Raw genomic sequence first — 18,750 nt, 5'->3', positions numbered from 1 at the left:
CAAGGAAAATGTAAGAAAAAGACCAAACATTTGGTCTTTTTAAATTTGAAATTTTCCTTTCTTGCTTTTAACTACTGGAAGTGGAAGACATATGGGTGTTGATAATAGTCAAAATTTCAGTCTCTTGAGGCTTCAAAGTACTTTGTGTTCACTCCCTGTTAGATACATAGCTCTGCCAGTATCAAAGTATGCTGCAATGATAGTGTTCAGATGTTTCAACAAAAGTGTGTCCCACTGCCTTGCTTTAGTACCTACAAGTTTAAAAGATTCAGAAGTCGTGTAAACGTGTGGGCCTACAGAGAGAACAGATTAGTCTGAGACTTAACAGTCAAGTCTGAGGTACATTAGACCACTGTATCCAATGGCCACTCTGTCCAGTTCAGCAGAGCTCATACACTGCCATTGGATTGAAATACATCCCCTCAAAAGAAATTCTTCAGACATCATGAGACATAACCCCAGTTTAAGAAGTACAGCTATAGCTTCATTAAAGTGTGCCATTTGAGTGCCTCAGAGAACATGCATCCCTGCTACAACTTTACCGGCACGAGAGATGGAGGGTTTTTCAAGTTTCATCCCCCACACTGATGTAAATAAGTATTATTCTCCAAGCATCTTGCCTTTTTTTCTATTCTCACTGGACCACTGTAAGCAGAGAGTCTCTCATCTGAGAAGGGGGAGGAGGAGAAGGTGCTGACAAAGGGCACAGTAGGAGGGAGATGGGCGGCTGGTGCTGAGACTGGGGCTGAAGAGATAGAACTTATATGGTGAGCAGGGGTACTGGCATGCCAGGCTGGAAAGATGAAGATCAGTTATTTACATCAGCTTAAAGGAACTGAAATTGAGAAGGGATGGATCACACCAGAGCAGTGAGGAATGAACGAAAAAGTGCAGAGTGTCACATTTGGGAAGGAGTGACTTCAGGCTCCAAGACAAAATGATGTGGAAGGATTGCAGTGCCACCAAATGTGGCAGGTGAAGCCAAAGGAAGGATTAATTTACCAGGGCCAATATGAAATTGCACTGTGGCACTTGTGAATGGGAAGGAAAGGACAAATGGTGAGAGTCTTCAGAGCAGTATGTCAGTGTGCCATGTAGGCTGGTGGCTCCTTGGGGACTAGGGAGGCTCAGGTGCCAGGAAATCCTCTTGGGTCAGACAGCACCAGGTCTCGTCAGCCAGCACCCAGCCCCCTGCCCCCAGCCAGGGAGTAGGGCAGCTGGGAGGCAGCTGGAGGTAGCCACAGTCCAGGGCATCGGGCACCTCTGTGGGGTTGGGGGTGGGCCAAGGCCAGGCTGGGACATCATCCTGCAGGTGGGGGTCCAGGTCAGGATCAGCATGGGCATAGTTACAAAGCAGCAAGAGATGTGACTCCCAAGAGAAAGGGCTTGGCCCTGATGGAGGCTCCTCGCAATGCTGTTTGGGAGCCTCCTCTCCCCCCTGACATCAGAGTGTTGAGGGGTAGCCCTCAGCTGCACTATTGCAAAGTTGGCTCTGAGCCCCAGCAGTCAAACATCCAGGAAGGGGAAGGATGCAGTCAGGGCCCTTATGCAAGTACTCCAAATGTGCAGGACTGTCACCAGGAGGCTCTCTGACATTCAGACACCAACCCTGCAGCAAACCCAGGTGTGTTCTGATACACAAATGGACGTGCTTTGTATAGGCCAGTTTTCATTTCTTTTTCCAAGTGGGATAGTAAAGGGCTAATGAATCTTTCGTTCTTGAATGACTTTTGTTTGTACAAGCAAAAGGGAAGAAGTAAACTACAAGAAATAAGGCAAAAAGTAGAAGCAAGCAAATCTTCCAGCCATTCTGGAGGAGTCCCCATTCTGTGGAGAAAGCTCCTACAATACCCACTTCCCATGCAAGCCTTTAGCCTGCCTTTTCTCTGCCACTGCTTGCTCTTCCAGGTCAAGCCCCTGTTTATGAGCCTGACCTGGGGATTTTGTACCTCTGCTGAGTCACAGTACTTACCTGCTACTGTGGAGTGAGTTTCCCAGGTCCTTACAGAGCCCCACATGCTCTGCTTTCACTCCTGCTCTCATTAGTAGAATTATTATTGACTTTGCATAATCAAGGCTGAGCAGTTTACCCAAAAGAACGGCCCAAGTGTTAATTCCTTGACATTTCTTGTGAATGAAGGATAACATGCCAACATCTTTCAGTTAATGTAAGAACAAAAAAATAATGCCTGTAGTAAACTCCGAGGGTATTTCAAATATTTACAGCCACGTGTCTAGGTCTCTGAAGGCCTTAGAAGTACTTGAGATTGGGACTTAAAGCAAAAGGGGCACAGATCTATAAAAGTCCCAGTTTTTATTAGAATTGCTGCAGGTAAGAGTTGAAAACATTTCTGCTGTGAACATATTTTTAGTGACTTATTACCTGCTCGTAATACAGTTCTTCCATGCTTCACAAGACATTTACATTTACGCTGACACAGGAGCAAAAAGTTACCACCCATTAAGGAACTCTAAGCCTTTCAGTGCTGTTTGGCATGTCTGATATATTACGTAAAATGAATCTTTCCACTGTAGAGCAGTTCCTTTGTGCACCACTATAGCTCAGTGGCCGTAAGGTTCAGTGACAGCACTGAAGAACTCATAGCATGATTTTACCAGTCCACTGGCATTATTAGGGGATGAATCTCTGCATCTATGGGGAATGGGTTTACGTCTCACCACTTACTGAGAACACATCCACCCTATGCCCCAGTAAGACTATGAATGACAATGAAGTAGTCTTGTCAGAAATTCAAACCTTTTGAATCAATACATACTTTCATAACAAAACCAAAACGCTACCTTGGATAGCAATATTCTACTCAAAATATATGCAAACGTCCCATGTTCAAATTCAGAGATCAGCCACACCAAAAAGGCATACTTCTATTTTTGTTTAATTTTGAATTCCTCGGAGGATACACTTGAGTAAAAATTTCCAGCTTTTCTCTGTAGAAATAAAAGTTATTTTGAAAAGAGAGAGATGCAGCACTCAAATACACTCAAATATTTCCAAGCTTTCAGATTTTGAAGTTTGTAGGCTCACAATCTTGCAAAAAGAATGAAAAGAGAAAAACACCTTGTAGTTGGTGATAAATAGGAACCCTAAATGAAAAGTCACCTGTGCTTACTCCTCCTCACCTTCCAAAACTTCACCTTTACTAAAGACTGTTATCTAGCCAGGTCTTTTACCTATGCAATCCCAGTCTTACCTGGTTTCCTTTTAATTGATTTGATTACAGGAGACTTCATCTATTCAGATGATAGCTAGTTTAGAACAGAACAGGTTTTCCAGTCACATGCTTCAAGCTACAATAAATACATACACAGAGAAAAAAACCTTGTGAGTTAGGAAGAAATAATGGCACAAACAGCAACTATTCCAGTGCCTTGCAATCAGTAAATACATTGTTCAGTTCCTTCTTCTCACTAGTAGCTGCTATTGGCAGTCTTTTCTTCAGAGAGCACTCTAGAGGGAATCTTGTAACATTTTATAAGAGTTTTGCCTGTGTGAGGAGTGTCTGGTGTCAGTAGAAAATATTTGTTACCACCTTCATCAGGAGATTTGTCTGTGTAAAGGCCATGGCATTAACAGCCATATTTTCACAAGAGGAGATACCAGAATTCTTCATGGCTAATCAGGAAGATAAATACTGCAAGGATTTTTTCATACTCTTCTATTCAGTCTCTTCCTTGTTTTGTTTTAAGGTCCTATTAGAGATAACATGAAAACAGAAAATGCCACTTCAAATTCAGTCTTCAGGACCTGATTATAACACAAAAATGCAAAGAATGCAGAGGTCCATCCATATTTAATTTATCTAAAGAATTCAGAGAATACTGACTATACTGTGCTAATCCACTATGCTAATCTCAGAGTCTTTCACACGGTGGCAAGTGAGGTTAAGGCCAGAGTGGTACAGTGACTCCTGCATGCCCCTATCAGTATACCGAGTTTCAAATTTGGGCATTACTTTAATGCTGATACCATGTGTGCCAGTACACAGGTGTGTGGGTAGGAGAAAGAACAGGCTGGTGTTGTTGGCCTCCTGTTTCTGTGTTCATTAAGATCAGTAAAGAATTGTGGTAATCTAAACCAGATCTGTATTCCTAATCCTCGCAAAGGTCAGGTTACCATGCAGAGACACTAATATTCAGTCAATGCTGCATTTGTTCTTTGCTAAAAGATTCAAGAAATCTTCAACTTATCTCTTCTGAAGTTATCAAATTCTTCAAATATTACATTGTTGTGCAATCCCTTATCTTAGTGCAGATACCTTAACATTTGTGGGTGTTACATCTGTAGCTACAATCAAACGCTAAAGAGAAAAAGCATAAAATACAGCAGCAGTTTTCATTTACTTACTATAGTTTGTTAACAAGTAAAACTGCTTATTTATTAGCAACTTGTTAAATGTCTGCATTTAAGTGTGTTATTCGGGCATGATAAATTATTCAGGTAGCTGAAAAAATTTGATTTGCTACATCTCATTAATATTTATGTGTTGCATGCTGAAGAGTGCAACCGGGCTATATTTATTATGTTTGACTTGGGTAATTTCTGCTATCCTCTAGGGTGCTGTCCAGCATGACAAATGCAATCTTGGCTCGAGTTTATAAGCATAACGATCTGGACCTAATGACGAAAGAAGCCACGATCCCAATAATCAATGGATTGTCTGATTTATACCATCCTCTCCAGATTTTAGCTGATTACCTAACTCTTCAGGTAACAATATAATCCCCATTTAATAACAACTTTTTTTGCAAAGTCTTGGTAAGTATTTGGGGAAGTAACATTCAAAATCATTTATTCCTACGTTTTTCTAAGTGGTAATTATGTGGCACTTACTTATTTAAAAAGATCTTCATCCAGCAATATAATTAAGGACCTGTTTAATTTAAAACAATTACGTAGTCCTATCAGCTGTAGTGGGACTGAAGTTAAGCATAACATTAAGTACTTCATTGGAATTAGGCTGCAATTCAAAAAATGTGCAGGGGGCTTTACATATTAAGATAAAAGTGAGATGTTGGCTCAACCAGAGCCAGTGGAAGTTTTTCCACTGACTTTAAAAACCTCAGTAGTCCACTCTTGATTCCTCCCTCACCTATGAACAGTTTAAAAATAATCACTATCCATATATTAGGAAATGGGTTGAACAGATCCATTTTGAAAAGCCAGTTAATGCTACCAGTTCAAACTCCTAGTCTTCAGGCTCTTAAAACTATTTAAACTTTGCTCACATAAAAGAATAGTTTAAAAAGATCATATTTTATAGTTTAATCTAATGAAATAGTCAATTTGACAGCAGGATAACGTTTTACACATAGAATACCAGATGTTTATCTGTGAACAGAAGGACTATGCTGTTTTACAATCAGTTGAGGAACTGGCTTATAAAAAAGATCATTATACTGCAGTGCTGGTTGACAACTATGATGAACTCCTCTGACCTTGTTTACTTTCTGAATGAATAAAAATCACACTGCTTGAAAAAAGAGAGGGCAGAATAATTTCCTGATTCATTCAGCTGTGTTTCTCAGGTGTCGAAGACTCTGCTATGGGACATTCAGTATGTGAAAAAGATCTAGTGAGAGTAATACTAAATTATTCATGCCTTAAAATTTAAATACTGAAAGACTCATATGTTTAGTGAAAATTACTTTTTCCTTACTTTGATTAGTACTTTTCATAAACTTTGCAATACTTAAAGTGAAGAGACCAGCAAAAATTGGTGAACTTTAGACTAAAATGCTTCACATAACCTCAGGATAAGGTACGTTTGTGAGATCACATTGAGCCAGCCTCAATGAACTCTTCAAATTATGTAATCAGTAAGCTGTAATGAGAATGTCATCAATCATTAAATGTCATAGTTTCATTTAAACACTGTGTGTAACTGGAAACCAGGTGAATCTTATGGATGTGTTTTGTGGGGGGTTGTCTTGCAAACACTTTAGTTATTAGCATCTTACCACATGTGAATAACAGGCTTCAGGAATAATCTTGACTCACAGTCTACACGACTATTGATATCTCTATGCCAAAACCTGGTTTGATCCGGGCCACTGACTACGGCACCAAAGTTCAGTGCTGTTGCCCTGTACTCCATCTCCATTCAATGAAGAGAGACCACTGAGCATCTCAATCAGCCTCCAGGGATGCATCTCTTTCTCCACTGATCTTAGGAGGAAACCTATGGAGATCAGCAGAAAGAATACATGCCCTTTTGATCATCCTCTGCTCCTCCTCTGTTGTGTCCTTCTGTAGGGCAGCCATGGTAGAAGCTCTAGGTGAACATGAGCCCACAGGATGGACTTTTCCTTAGTTTGAATACCTAGGGCAGCAGCAACAGCAGGCAGGTGTCCTTGTTGCATCAAGCCCTGGGGAGGATGTCTCTGGAAAGAGTGTCCCTGCATGTTTTACATGATGAGGAAACAGGACTGTAACAGTTGGTGCTCAAACAAAAGAAACATTTGACATGGAGAGGTATGACAAACTGAGCACTTACAGAGATCTCAAGGAATGGCTCAGCTTTTGGACAGCCATAGAAACTTTTTAAAATTTACAGCATTTTCCAGTCAGCCTGATTGATAAACAGAGCACTGTTTCCTCCAACTGTGCCCGTCTCTCCCCAAGTCTTTCCAGCATGTTCCTTAGCCCAGACCTTGTCAGGAGGCCTTTAGAGGGCAGCTGGGTGGCCACCCCACTTTGCCAAGGGCATGCTGCACCACTGGTTTCTGACCCACTTTCCATTCTTGCTTTCTTACCCAGGAGAAAGAGGCAGGCAAGGGGGAGCTCTCAGCGGTGCACTGTGGGTGTTGGCACTGCCTGATCATTCCCTTTCTGACCTGACTGTCTGCTGCCTTTTTTCATCTCTACACTGTACACTGAGGTGGAGAAGACGGGTCTTACAGCCAGTAGCATATAATAAGATGGCATTTTAATCATATAATGAACTTCACCAGGTCACAGAAGTGGGATTAACACTTGAAGAAGTGTGAGCCACAGGGTCTAGTTGTTACTTACCACAATCAAACTTCTCATGGGATTTTCAGCAGGGTAAAAAGATGTTATTTGAGTACTGCCTGCAAGAAGATTAATACAGAGATGTTGAATAGTACCACTGATTCTTTAAATGAATTGGAAGTTCATATATAACATTTGGACTGCTTTCCTGCAATGTAAAGGCAATTTATTTGATTTATATATACATGCAAACTACAATAGTGGCACAGACCACTAGTCTTATATGTAAATGTAGCTACAGATTTTGTGCAGTTTATTTCTCTTTAAAAATGTCTCTTCCTTATACCTGTAAATATTTTTCTGCCTGGAGCTGCTCCTCCCTGCTGTCAGTACATACCCAAAATGTACTTTTATTTTTCCTCTTCTTTTTTCTCCTGCTGCATTTGCCAGTGGAGCACTACATGCACTCTGGCCCTCTTCATGCTTAGTACATTTTTATTCTTCCATTTTCTAAATCCTATTAATTTTGTCATGTGCCTTCTTGAATCCTCTTCAAGTGCTTTCTCTTTGGTCTGAAACTGCCTAATTTCCTGGTTTGTTTTGTCAGAATGTCTTCTTGCTTATGGCTTCTGATTCCCTTTTCACAGGTGCATTTTAGTGTGGTTATTTTAGTATAGTCTGTTGCATTCCCCAAACAATGTGACTGGTTTATTTTCAGGGCTGTCAGTTCTTGTTCTGTATTCAGGGTGTTCTTGTCAGATCACAAAGTGTGCTCCTGTCAAGAATACTGGGGTGAGATTCTTCAGGTTCAACATCCTCTTGCCCAGTGCCTTCTTCCTGGGGAATCTGGGGCCCCTCATATGTTTGACGTCAAAGCTGGCTCTGCCCTTTAATACTGTAGTCAGGATTAATGCCCTCTATTATTCGAAGACAGATGTTTTTCTTAGCATGCATGCTACCCTCTTTCTTAAAAGTTGGGTTGAGCTGAGTTTGCTCTTGAGATATAACCCACTAGAAATGGTTGTAAACATTATGCAACCAGACTTTGAGGGTTTGGGGATTCAGCCTTTAAAGACTATGAGTTTGTGTGCTGGTACTGTGCAGACGCAGAGCCACTTCTCTGTCTGTGCTGAAGACATGTAACAGCCCCTTGCTGAGTCCACCCGGTGCCTCTCAGTCTCCTGGGTGGAAGCCGTGGCTCACAACTTCTGCTCTGCGAAGCTTGGCTGGAGGGCAGCATCACACAATTTGTATTCCGGGGACAAACTGGGGTATTGACATTGATTCAATTGATATTAATGTCACTGGCCAAATCAGCTAACTTGTAGCTGACTGCAGGATGGCCAGTCTGGTAATTAGAGTGGATCCATATGCCACTAGCCTTTTATGTCACTGGTCTGAAGAGAAATTTCTTTTTCAGAAATAAATTGTTGGCTTAAGAAATATATCAGTGATTCCTTTTCAAACAGTGTAACAAATTAGTGTTGCCCAGCTTGAAGAGGGCTGCCATATATTCTCAACTTCTTGATGAGCCCAAAGAGCTCAAATTATTGTAGTCTTTAAATTCATCATCATCATTATTCTAACAATTAGATCCCAACTAAGATCTGGACTGATCCTCTAGAATATACTGTTTCAATAACCATGACAAAAACCAAAGTGGGAGTAAGAAAGATAACTGGCCCAGCATCTGCCTTCAGCTCAGTTTGAGAGCCAGGAGATCCAAGTTTGCCCAGTTTCTTATCTACTGGATTGCACTGTCTCCCAAAGGGCTAAAAGCTTTGACTAGGCCCCTGCTTTCCATTTTAAATTTTGACATGTTATTGATTCATTATTCAAAAGCTTGTTTTAATTGAGGGCTGTTATGACTGTTGTGGTCAAACATTTCAGAAGTAATCTATAATGGTGTCAGAGTTTCAGCCTAGCTGGAAGCAAGTCCAGGCAGAGGCAGACACGAATGTCCCTAATTAGTTAAACCAGTCTTCTCTAAACATACAACAGTGCTAAATCACTGAGCATGCCTATTTTTCCCTGGGTTTGATACACTGATACACTGCGACTATGGATAAGAACAGAATGAAACGCTGTAAAAGCAGCACCAGGATGAGAAAGTTGACTCTAAAATTGACATTAATTGTTTAGGTGGAATTTTTCATGAGAATAGAAAAGCCAAGTTTTGTGGTACTACAGCAGCAATCACTAGTTTGCCAAAGAGGTGTTCTTAAGGGAGAAGGGCTCTAAGCTTTCTAAATATGTTATTTTTTGTATGGCTTGACTAGGAGTGTAAGTATTTTGAAGTCAGGTTCCAAATGTAAAGAGAAACTGCAGAACACCCAAGCAGGTAAAAAGCCTACATCAGTATAAGAGAGTCTGGAAAAATTGGAGAGGGATGTAGGGGGAAAAATATCTTCAGAGGCTCAGGTGATCAGCATGTATTGTAAAGGTTCTGGTTTAACCTACAGTGTTACCATCGTGGCAAAACACTTTTAGCAAGATTTTCACTGTGCAGTTGTATAAATATATACTATAAAACTGGGGGGGGGGGGGGGGGGGGGGAAGTATGTCTCATATACAGTAGCTTTTGTATTGCCTCAAAGCTTTATGCTTCTGACCAGCACAATCGTCTCATCTTTCTTGGCAGCTGAGGATGTAGGCATGTAAGCAGTACAGTCACAGTCATAGAGAGCTGGAGAGGTTTGAGTTACAGCAGCAGTGTACCAGTGGCAGCATAAAGCCTAGCACAGGATATAAAATAGACACACACAGCTTGATTCTGCCTTGTCTACAACTTCTTCCATTAACAAAACGTCTTCATTAAGATTAACTCAGCTATGTCCACTCTATACAGTAGTCACTGGCAGATGTGGCTTTGCAATTTGCAGTGCATATTGAGGGTCATTATACAGACATCTCCAATACTTTGTATTTTATCTGTAACAGCTAGTAGCTTGGGAAAACAGAGAGAAGTATTTAGTGTGCACTGTGCTTCTTTTAATGCAGAGTAGCAACTGGTAATAAGGTGGAAGTTATTTAACATAGTATATTTGTGACTCACTAGTCAGTGCTTTGAGCATTACAGGCGGCAATGTCTATTTTTAAACAGTGAGATCAAAAGAACTCAGGGCTGTCTCGTTTTCCTCTGGCTGTGGGTTCATGTCTCAGCTATCACTAAGCCCTAGCTGGAAACAACCCCTTAAATAAATGCTTTAGTTTGGCCTTCTCCTAGGAGCACCATTGCTAGGAGATGTGGAAGGACTTTGAAAGATCCTTAGAGACCTGCAGAACTGTTAGACTGAAATAACTTCCACGTCCACAAAGTCCCAATTTGCTCTCCTGTAAATGCCCTTGCATCAAACCTCTGCCGGTGAGCCTGCTACTAACAAACTTCAGCTGAAAAAGTCACAGTTTTATGATAACATAATTTTAGCCCTTAAACTGTGTGCAGCTTAGGACTCTATTAGGTTTAGATTTCAACAGTATTTTAACATCGTTCAATATTTCAAGTGCTACTATTTTTGACTCAAAATTGTGGTCACTGGCAGAAACACCAATAACTTTGTTCTGGAACAACTTCGCAACTATTTGTTTGGGAGAAGTTGCTGCCAGGAGAGGAGGGGGTAGTCCCAGCCCTTTTCCTGTTCAGTCGTTTGGCACCTTTGCTGCGACTGCCTGCAAGGTTGCCAGTTACTACAGCTCTACAATGTGGATGCTTATCCTCTCTGACAAGCATTGGATCATGTCACACAAAGTGTTGAAGCACTGTCTGGCTTCCAGCTACTACAATGCAATTGTAGCATGGCCCAGTTTTGAACTAAGAATAAAAGGCTCTCTATTGTGTCTTTAGTCTTTCGAGTCATGAGGGGGAGTTGTACAGAGCAGGCATATAGAAGTATTTGGTTATGTCTTTACAAACTTTCTGGTATCAACTTATCTATAAACATGCATATTTAAAACAAGGCTTGCTAAAGGGCCTCAAATTGTCTTGCTCTGGAAATATGAAACTCCTGTTACTCTTGTTCCTCTCTAGGCCTATCTGTTGGTGGCTGAGGGCCAGAGTAGCCACACACATACAGGCTGTAAGTGCCATCAGGCAAAGCTACAGTTAACACTGTAATGCTGTTTCAAGTTCGGGTAATCCACACTTTAAAAAAATCACTGCACTCTTTGGCTGTACAACAGAGAGCAAACCCTGCAGGCCATGAGCGGCACAGCTGATTTCAAAGTATTGCTCTTTGCTGTCCTGTACAGCAGTGACGGTTAACATGCACTCTAAGGGCATGACCACTGCCATGACTGCAGGGAACATCGTGCAGAGACAGCCAAGCCAGAGCAAACCTGAATAGGGATATTTTCACAATCTGGGGGAAAGCTGGAAGAAGTGCTATCCTAGACATTAGGACTGACTCTAAATTAAGAATTTCTACCATTCACTGATGTTTATGGGCACCACCCATGGCTGTATGGCTTTGGTGCTAAAGTTACTCTATGTCTGGTGATGTGTCTCTCAGCCTGGGCCCTACCATATGGCATACGTGTCAATGTGTCCTTCACTGGAGAAAGCTGCAGCACTTGGGCCTTTGTTTGAGACATGGGGGACCTCCCCTCCCTGAGCATCTTGTAGCTGCAGTAAGTTAAGTTAAAGGTATGGTTCCATGCAGCTGGCATTTGAAGGTAGCCAGCCTTCTTTGCACCAGACCTGTCTGATCAACCCCTCCTACCTAGGGCATCAGCTTGTTCAGCTTGCCAGGAACATAACCCCAGGGCTGTCTGATTCATCTGGCAGGAGCACTATGGTGGGCTGAATGGGCTCACTGTCACCTGGATCGGGGATGGAAACAACGTCCTCCACTCCATCATGATGAGTGCTGCAAAGCTGGGAATGCACCTGCGTATTGCGACTCCCAAGGTAAGAAAACCATGTGGATAGAGTAAGAAAGGCAAACTTTGCCCATTCTTCTCTCAGTCACTTGGATAATTCCCAAGGGCCTCAGTTAGTGGTGCTCGCACGTATCTTGAGGGCCAGCTTTCAGAACCAAAGTTCAGAATCCTGATTCAGTTATTTTGATGCAAAGCAGGAGTAATTCTACTGAGTCCAACTTCAGAAGGGCTGAGGGGAATTCATGACTGCAGTATAAATCACAGAGAATGATAATTCCATTTGAGAAAGTGTTACAAAGTCATCCAATGCCCTCTCCCTTTGAAAGTTGTTTCAGATTGGTGGAAGTGTTGCGTCTTGGTTGGCTCAGATTGGTGATGTGGCTTTTTAGAATGCTGCATTGTAATACAATATAAAATATAAAACAAAGAATCAACTTAGAACAAAAAAAAAATTATGTATAAGCATTTCATTCTGTAACTGTTGAAATAAATTTTTCTTACCTTATCAAAACACTTTCTACCAGTTTATCTCCAAAATAAACTTTCAACAAAATCAGCATATTTTCCTCAAGTTTTACAGTTCTGAAAGACATTCTTCTTCCCATAGCAAATGGTTCAATCAGTATTTTTCTAACCAGTGATCAGTAAAGATCTTACATACGTTCCATGATATGTTACCTATCATCTCTTTTGGCAGGGCTTTGAACCAGACCTCAGAATAACTGAAATAACTGAGCAGTACTCCAAAGAGGTAGGAGCCTAAGAAATAGCCTAGTAAAGTAGTTTGAATAGAGTTTATTTTCATTATAAATGAAAATAAATGAAGTTGAAGTTCTGTGTCTTCCTGATCTTCCTTATTTTATTCACATTAGTATGGCACAAAGTTACTTCTCACAACAGATCCTTTCGAAGCTGCAGACAGTGCCAATGTCTTAGTTACAGATACATGGATAAGTATGGGACAAGAAGAGGAAAAGAAAGAAAGACTAAAGGCATTTCAAGGTTATCAGATTACAATGCAGGTAAAAATTGAGTTTTAGTTTTTTGTTGATGCTTTCACAGTTTGCATTGATAAAAATCAACATCAGCAAAGCATGGGTTTGGTATTTTTTTGAGTGGGGCCATGGAACAACCACATGCAAACCTTCCTCCAACTTGAAAAACTCATAAAGATAACAAAGTTTGAATTATTTTATACAGTTCACATGGATTGGCCTCTTTCAGAGCTTCCCAATGAGATCTAACTCCAGAACATGTACAGGAGAGCTACCCTTTTACTTCTTTATGACCTAAAAACTATTTCTAACTTTGAATTTCCTCTTTGCTACCAGAAATGATCCCTTATATTGAATTTAGAATGAGCAGCTCACAGATTAACTCTTAAATGCCTGGACAGCATTTGGGGCAATTTTGTGTATATCTGTCAATGAATAAAACATTAAATACATATCTTTAAAATCATCTAGTTGAAATGCTTATCAGCACAACATCAGTTAGAGAAAACAAGTGATAAAGTATTAATTGTGAAAGATAAAAGGGACATTTTCCTTGCTGATAGAATTACTGGTTTGATTGACTGTATTTTAACAGAAGTTCACAAAATACTATTGATCAGTATGTCTCTGAACTGGCCTAAAGTGATTTAATTCATTGTTCATTGGTATTAGATCAATATATTATGAGTGACGATATCAAAAGAAAAAAATTATAGCCTTTTAAAGTATGGTTTAGCATGTTTTTATTGCAATTATCAATAGTATCGCACTTTATTGATCCATTAGGTCACTGAAATTTTTAATCTCCTACTAAAGCCAGAGAAATAGGAGTAAATATTTGACTTTTGTGAAGTCAGCACTGAGCTCCTACTGACTTAAATGGGGATATTCCCATCTTCTTCACAGATGAAGAATTCTTCTGAAGTCAGTGGAATTCTTCTGAGTTCATCATCCAAGCAACAAGAGTGGGAGCTAATATAAAATTTGTTAGTCTTAGAAGATTTTATTAATGTCCTCACATATTTCTTTATTTTTATATGCCTTTTTATCTATAGATGGCAAAATCTGCTGCTTCAAACTGGACTTTTTTACATTGTTTACCCAGAAAACCTGAAGAAGTTGACGATGAAGTATTTTATTCTCCACGGTCATTGGTTTTCCAGGAGGCTGAAAACAGAAAATGGACAATTATGGTAAAAAAAGAAGATATCAGTAGTTAGAGGTTAGGGTCAGCTTCTGTTCTGCCTTACACTACAGGCTTGGATTCAGCCTGGTTCCTCAATAAATAGTAAATGTTAATACATATGTTTCAAATGCTCCCCACAGCACATCACAATTTTGACTATAGGCAACATATATATGTAGCATAAATACTGCTGGACACAAATGTGACCTATTTTGATGATAATCTGCTGTTGCTTGACCCAGTTTTTATCACTAAGTGAAATCTACATTATAAGCTGTAATTTTTTGGTATTTAAATCACTGGGTTTACTCTAATGATTAACTCAGCTGCTCAGTTTTAAAACATGTTAAATGCTGAGGTCCCAGGGATTGGTCTTAGAAACTACAATTTCCTAAACACTTAAAGCTAGAGATTCTGCAATATTCTCTCAGGAAAAACTTCCACTGACACCAATGGGAACTTTCCTTGAGAAAGTACTGCAAGAGCAGAGCTTTGAAGTACCCTGAAAGGTTATGGTGTGGGTAATACTGTGTGATCCATGGGAACCATGAGAGGACAGTTGGCATTTAACATAAACCACAACTCCCCTCTCAGCATTCCTAGAATTTCAGAAAATTACTGCCAGATCTCAGTAGCCTGTTATTTATTGGCGGCTTTAGAACCATCATGTTGGCAAAAGCTAGTGAAAACGTTCAGAGGTGAAAAAAACCCCAGAAATTACATTGTCATATCTCTCAGGTGAACTCTAGATGTGCTCCAAGTGACTAAGCGGTTGAGTATAGTATTTGCCAAAACTCTAGATTTTGGACATGGTCAAAGTTATTAATAAATTTGTTACAATCATAGTTTTCACCTTAAAATTCAAAAAAAGTACTCATATTTTTTAGTTTAACTTTGCAATGTTTTTAATTTTCCTAAATATTTTTTTAAAGAAAATAAATCTTTGTTCCAGCTGCACGTCTTTTTATAGGGTTAAGAAAAATGTCATATTTGTATTTTATCAAGCTATAAAAATAATGACTGTATGGATCTTGTTTATACATTATTTCTACCACTTTCAGCTCAGACAGCAAACTGAAAAATAAATTATTTTCTCAGCTGTAGTTCCAAACACGGCTGAGTGCAGCTACAACATGGGTAGCAGCGAGGGGCTGTGCAGCTGTGTACTCAGTCCCCACTACGTGCCTGGGACTGCCTGTCACACTGAGCAGGGCTGAAGGGAAAGGAAGGACAGGCAACGAGACCTGGAGAACCCTTGTAAATCCAGTTCTGGGCCAAAATAACAATTTGCAGTCAAAACACTGCTGTGAAATCGCAACAGTGTGAACCAGGTAATACCTTGTCAAAACCAAGTAAGCATGGGGTTTGTTACGTACACAGGTGTGGGGAAGAAAGCAGAGCTGCTGCAACACCACGTTTTATTTAGCTGAAATTCCCATTGGTCTCGTTTCACAGCCATACCTAACGTTTGTTGGAGTACTAGGGGAGGTCAGGAGGGGTAGATGACACACTATTAACCTCAGTGAGGATTTTCCATGTTTTTCTACAGAAAGTATAGCTAAACTGGGATAAATTTTAAAGTCCTGATTCTAGTATGGCTCTCACTGATGCTAATGGAAGCTCTGCTGAAATCCACAAGCAAGCGCATGTGCTGTTCGGCTACCTACAGAATCTCCTAGCAGTAGCTGAGGATACAATATAACACGCCAGAAAGGCTTCAGCATTTGACCTAAATGCTTTGTCTGAATTTCTCCTAGGCTGTCCATTAATATATTTTGTCTGCACTGAGAAAACCTATCAGCTACAATACAGAACATCCTAACTGATTTTAAGCTCTTTCCTGATTCATCATCAGAAATTCTAGCAAATAAATCTAAGTGTGCAGTTTTTGTCAGGACAATAATTTTCAGCACAAGACTTTAGAGCTGGAAAATATTTTCCCCTTATTTATTTTTATGGAGTATCTGTTTCCAGTGTGATTGGATTTTTTCTTTTCTTCCTCCTCTAGGCTGTCATGGTTTCCCTGCTGACAGATTACTCACCACAGCTACAAAAGCCTACATTTTGATGCTTGGATTCCTGCCAAGAGAAAAATATTCCTCATCGGCAGAATATTCTGGTCCACAAGGACATAGATCTTCTTCAGAAAGGATCAAGGCAATGAACGATTCTTTAATAAAACCATATAGTTAGCTGTATAATATTGCATTACATTTGTGAAAATGTTAAGACAATAAACACCATTGCAAAAGCTGCTTTTCATCTCGATGATCCAAGTTGGCTATCCTCTCTAGTGATCAGCATCATAGAAAATGTTCCAACGTTGCACTTTAATGATTTAACTACCAGCATCATAAGCATAACATAGTCTACACATAGCTGTGCTGGAACTCGTATAGTGTACTATGACAGACATAGCCTTCTCCCTAAACCTGTCCATTTAGTTGCTGACCTCAGGAAGTGTGCGCAGAGAAGAAGTGCTTTTGTTTGCCTTGGTTGCCTGCACTTCCTGGGCACCCTGGCTCCCGTTTCTGTCCTCCAGCCAACCTCCAAATCCCACTCCTGTTTGACACCAAAAATATAGAGACCTTGTGAGCATCATCTTCCTCCATGACATTCCTGTGGGCTGGCACAGGGGGATATTGCTGCAGAACTGGAATAGAACAGCTTCCACAGAGCTGGATGCAGCAGAGAGAGACGGCTGGAAGGAACTGGTTCATTCTTTGTCCATCTCCCCTAGACCTTCACTCTCTAACAGAATTTTGGCTGAAGAAGCAAGTTTTCTATTTCTTTTTTTCTAAGCAAACATGAAGGTCACCATATGATGGAACTGTATACAGGTCCTTTGTGGGAAGAATTTGCTGCATTTTGTCTGGCACTGTAACACGGTGTATGTTTCAGCTAATCCTTCTCAGTAGTAAACAAATTCATGACATTTGTAGTTTTATGATGTCTGGATATGTGCGTTTAATATTTTAGGTAAAGCTTTGAGTACTATTAAAAACCACCTTCTTTGTTGTTTCTAATTAATTTCAAGAATCTGTTTATTTCTTCCTGCTGTAATACTGGAACAATGTCTGTGATTTTTTAAAAATTCTGAAAATGGGTTTCCATTTTCTGACCAGCTGCAAAACATTATTTAATTCCTTTAAAAACTGGAGTTCACTGTTGGGCCAGACAGATCACTGAAACAAAAATAAAAATACATTTTTTTATCTACCTACTTATAGTTGTTTTGTTGTTTTTGCAGGTATTTGTGTGTCTCTTGTTAAAATTAACATTTTCCATTACAACATTACAGGGGTTTCAATAATTCGGTGATCATTTACACTTCAGCAGAGTCAATGATGGAGTAATAGGGTATGTGCCAGAAATCAATGTTTTACTTCCCAGTTTAGTATGTGGAGGAAAATGCATGCAATACAGTATATTTCTGGTTGCATTAGGTCCTGCTTTGTGAATTAGGTTCCAGTTCAGCAAGATACTTAAAAGTATGGTTGGTCCTCTTGGAGCTAGTGAGCTGTTCAAGTGCTTAGAATTGTAGATATCCTTACTAACCTGATTTTAGTGCTGAGAGTGAGACAACTAATTTTGTTAGTTCTTTCACACAAAACACATTAATAACAGTTTTATTGTGTTGATTAATGTACTATCAGAGAAGTCAGGCAGATGTATAATAACAAACCTGTCTTGTTAAATGTTTCACGGTGAACAGATTAACAATTGTCTGCTACTCTTTTGCTTCTCTGTGTTCTGATTAGAGCTAATGGGCATCTAGGTTATTGCAGACTCTTTTTATGCTTAGGAATCTGAGCAGGATGCCAGACATCTGAATCCCCTTGACATTTTTAAAACACATGCATAGATCTGCTGCACAGCACATGAGCAATGGAGTTCAATATTTCCAGGGGGGTAATTTCATGTGCTTCTAGTCCTCTGTGAACACACAGAGCAAAGGATGAGAGTCCTTGCTCTGTCTTGTGCAAACTGCTCGTACCATCAGCTGTTCTGATGGTTTTTAGAAGTACTGGGAGGACTTAATGCACATGTCCTGAATGACTGACTGTTGTGTGGAAGCACTGAACGTACTACACATTTCTGGATGTGCAATATCCAGTTTGTGCTGTGTGCCGGGAGCCAGAGACATCCCAGTAGGGCAGATTTGCTGAACATGTGCAGGCTGTCTGCACAGTGCGTGCAGAGCAGATCTGACACTTCCTAGAGGCACTGGGTTGGTACCAAATAGGCATGTATTTTTCTGCCTCGGGGACCCAGAAATATGGTGCCCCGAAGGGTTTCTGTTCTGCCTGAAGGGACTTTCACTGCCTCCCCACACAGCAGAACAGCACTGCGAGGCTTAATCCACTTGTGCAAGTTAAGCATCCTGGGATTGCCAGGTGGTAGCTGTGGTAGTGTGCAAGATAGTATTATTATGCCACCCAGACTCCTCATGAATTCATTACTTGAATTTATGAGTGATGACTGCAAATGTGGTGAGTAAAGGCAACAGCAATAATGTAGAAAGATTTTCTAGCGGAAAAAAGTAGTTATCAGCATTCAAAGGGCTTAAAACAAATGCATAACAGGTAACAGTCACCAATGGCTTACAGTGTTTTTCATTACACTTATTATGCTTTAATCAGTAGAAGTGCTGTTTTCATTGTTGAGTGCACTTGAAGGATAAGATATTGTTTTCTTGGCCTTTTCACAATGGGCCT

At 40.2% G+C, this 18,750-nt stretch overlaps 1 protein-coding gene across 1 annotated transcript in view; it reads left to right on the top strand.

The window, feature by feature from the left end:
- The window catches only part of OTC (ornithine transcarbamylase), a 29,977-nt gene extending 13,877 nt beyond the window's left edge, over window positions 1–16,100 (top strand). The window contains exons 5-10 of the mRNA XM_074860918.1: window positions 4,576–4,729; window positions 11,757–11,879; window positions 12,549–12,602; window positions 12,724–12,873; window positions 13,902–14,039; window positions 16,041–16,100. Coding sequence (XP_074717019.1) covers window positions 4,576–4,729; window positions 11,757–11,879; window positions 12,549–12,602; window positions 12,724–12,873; window positions 13,902–14,039; window positions 16,041–16,100 — 679 coding nt within the window. The remainder of the gene's footprint in view (window positions 1–4,575; window positions 4,730–11,756; window positions 11,880–12,548; window positions 12,603–12,723; window positions 12,874–13,901; window positions 14,040–16,040) is intronic.
- The last annotated feature ends 2,650 nt before the right edge of the window (window positions 16,101–18,750 follow it).

This window comes from Strix uralensis, chromosome 2, assembly GCF_047716275.1.
Source record: "Strix uralensis isolate ZFMK-TIS-50842 chromosome 2, bStrUra1, whole genome shotgun sequence".
Taxonomy (NCBI): Eukaryota; Metazoa; Chordata; class Aves; order Strigiformes; family Strigidae; genus Strix; species Strix uralensis.
The sequence above is the reverse complement of the archived record's forward strand: the minus strand, read 5'-3'. Positions and strand labels throughout refer to the sequence as shown.